This window comes from Nannospalax galili, unplaced genomic scaffold, assembly GCF_000622305.1.
Source record: "Nannospalax galili isolate Female #2095 unplaced genomic scaffold, S.galili_v1.0 scaffold1123, whole genome shotgun sequence".
In the NCBI taxonomy this organism is placed as follows: domain Eukaryota; kingdom Metazoa; phylum Chordata; class Mammalia; order Rodentia; family Spalacidae; genus Nannospalax; species Nannospalax galili.
Window position 1 is genome coordinate 17,313 of NW_008349192.1, and position 2,693 is coordinate 20,005.

Consider the following 2,693-nt stretch of genomic DNA (forward strand, 5'->3'; position numbering starts at 1 on the left):
CTATGTACGTACCTTTTCTTTCTTTCTTTCTATCTATCTATCCATCCATTAATCCATCCATCCATCCATCATCCATATCTACCTATCTATATGTATCTATCATCTATCATCTATATATCAACATCTATCTGTCTATCTATATCTACCTATCATCTCTATGTATCTATCATGTATCTTCATTACAGATCTCCATGTATACACTTTTCTGCCACTCTACGTCTCTTTCCAAATCTCTATCATCTCTCATTATCTCTCGTCTGTACCTTCAAATTTTCCATTCAGGTCTGTGATTGCTAGTGTTATTTCCTTTCTACAGATGTCATACATTATCCTTCCTTCCCTCCCTCCCTCCCTCCCTCCTTCTCTCTCTCTCTCTCTTTCTTTCTTTCTTTCTTTCTTTCTTTCTTTCTTTCTTTCTTTCTTTCTTTCTTTCTTTCTTTCTTTCTTTTCTTTCTTTCTCTGAGTCTCTCAGTACCTCTCCTCTGAATCTTAGGGATGTTTTTCCTCATTCATCCTGTAATGTCTGACTAACTTTGAAACACAGCCTAGTAAATCAGTTTGGAGAGAACACAAACACAGAGGGAGTGGTGTTCTGCTCCTTAACCCAGGGCCATGGTATTCTGCAATGAATAATGGGTTAATCACATGAAAAGAGGAAATGTCAAATTAAACAGAACATCTGTACACACCACCTGTGCCAAGGCCTCAGTACCCGTGGGGATCTAACATGAAAGAGCCCAACTCAGCCCTGAAATGCAGGTCTATGCATGATATGTCTAGTTCTTCTGTTAGACCTCTGGTAGAGGTAAATGGAAACAAATATTCTCAACTGCCCCAGATCTCTGATCATCAGGAGAAGGACCTTTCTCTCTGATTGAGTCAGTCTCACCATATTACCGTATTCTGTTTATCTCTCCTTACGACTCCTTTGCACGGCCACAAACCTGTGCTTTATGTTATGACCTATGATCTGTACTTGTATCTCCCTTTTCAGTAAAATGCCAGTAAAATGCTCACGAAGGCTGCCTCTCTCCATAGGTTCTCCACACTTACCTTTCTCATGACCTCACAGGGCTTTCAAACCTTAGTATATCTGATCTGCACCACAAAGAAGGTGAGGGGCAGGTATGGACACTCACCTCTGATCTTGATGTCCACAGGGTCACTGGGGTCTGAGCACTCATATGGGTGCTTACTGAGAGAACCATAGCACGTGTAGGTCCCGGCATGGGCAGGTGTCATAGGTCCTATGAAGAGGCTTCCCTGTGAGTGCCCATGATGATGCTTCACAGCAAGATACACATGGGCTTCACTTACTCCCTGTCTGTGCAGAACCACAATGAAGGTGTCAAACCGGATCTCTGAGTGACACTGCAGGGTCACATTCTCCCCGGATTTCACCAATGCACCTGGTAGGGCCGAGAGGGAGGGTTTTCTGTAGACTCCTAAGAACAAAGAGATAGTGAATGTGGGAGTCACCGTCCATTCCTCCATTCCCTGGGACCTGGGGTGACTAAGGCTCACCGATGTATGCCTTCTCTCTCTCTTTCTTTCTCTCTCTTTCTTCCTCCTTCCCTCCATTCTCTGTTCTTTTCCATTTCTTTGCCTCCAGTGGCAACACAGTCCTTTCCCATTGGACTTGTCCTGAGTATGTGCCTGTTCCATCTGTCTACCACAGATATCTTTGTCCCATTTTAAGATGAGGGACAGCAGGGACCACAGTAGGCCCTGTTTCAGCTCTTTATGAGTCCATTTCATGGTACTTTGGGCAAAGTGAAATCTCTGGCAGGATATGAGAATAAGACAGGTGACTAGGGAACCCCCAGTGCCTGGAACTTCTCCATGGTGAAAATTTGCATAGAGAAGCTCTGCAACCTAATCAGGAGCACTGTCCCCTACCAGCTTGGTGGGGACAGCAGCATCCTAACCTTATTGCTCTCTAGGCATCACTGCTTTGTTCTTCCCTGGTTTATTAATGTGCCTTTGACATGGATTCTCATATTAGCTTACAAATGTTACTATAATAAATTACCACAAGTGTGATGCTTAAACAGAACTGAGGTTTTCTAAAGATCAGAATTCTGAAACAGGTCCCAGTGGTATAAACCGGGTCTCTGCAGGGCTGTGTTCCTTCTGAGGGTCCTAGGGCAGAATCCACTTCTTTTGGTTCTCCAGCTTATAGCAGCCTCCTGTATCCCTTGGTTGTTGGACCCTTCGGCCTTCAGAGCTAGCAATGGGATGCTTCTCTTATGCTGCTTTCTTCTGGCCTTCACTCTCCCCTTCATTTTCTTATACGAACTGGTGTGTCTCTAGAGACCCCACATGTTTAATCCACATTGTCCTCACCTCAAAGTTAACTAACAACCTGAATTCCATCTTTGACCCTAATTTTCCCTTGGCATATTGAACACTCAGTGGCCTCAGGTACTAGAATGTGGATATCTTTGGTGGACCACGGTCTGCCACCACAGCATCCCAGTACCTGTTTTGAATCTTTTACTTAAATTACTTGGGCACATTCCTGTTACTTTGATTGGACATTAACTGACATCCCCTCCAGAAAACTTTGTATTGGGGAGTTGGAGGAATGAATTGCTGCTACTCTGAACATGATCTGACCTGAAATTATGATCCCCAGAAGGTCACTGTGTGCTGAGAGTTCACCAGGGCGATGAAGGTTAGATTGGTAACAT

General features: G+C 44.1%; 1 protein-coding gene across 1 annotated transcript in view; it reads right to left on the minus strand.

Moving 5' to 3' along the window:
* LOC103744699 (killer cell immunoglobulin-like receptor 2DS4) overlaps window positions 1–2,693 on the minus strand; it is an 18,147-nt gene that overhangs the window by 10,312 nt on the left and 5,142 nt on the right. The window contains exon 3 of the mRNA XM_029570122.1: window positions 1,140–1,445. Within this exon, the coding sequence (XP_029425982.1) occupies window positions 1,140–1,445 (306 nt within the window). The remainder of the gene's footprint in view (window positions 1–1,139; window positions 1,446–2,693) is intronic.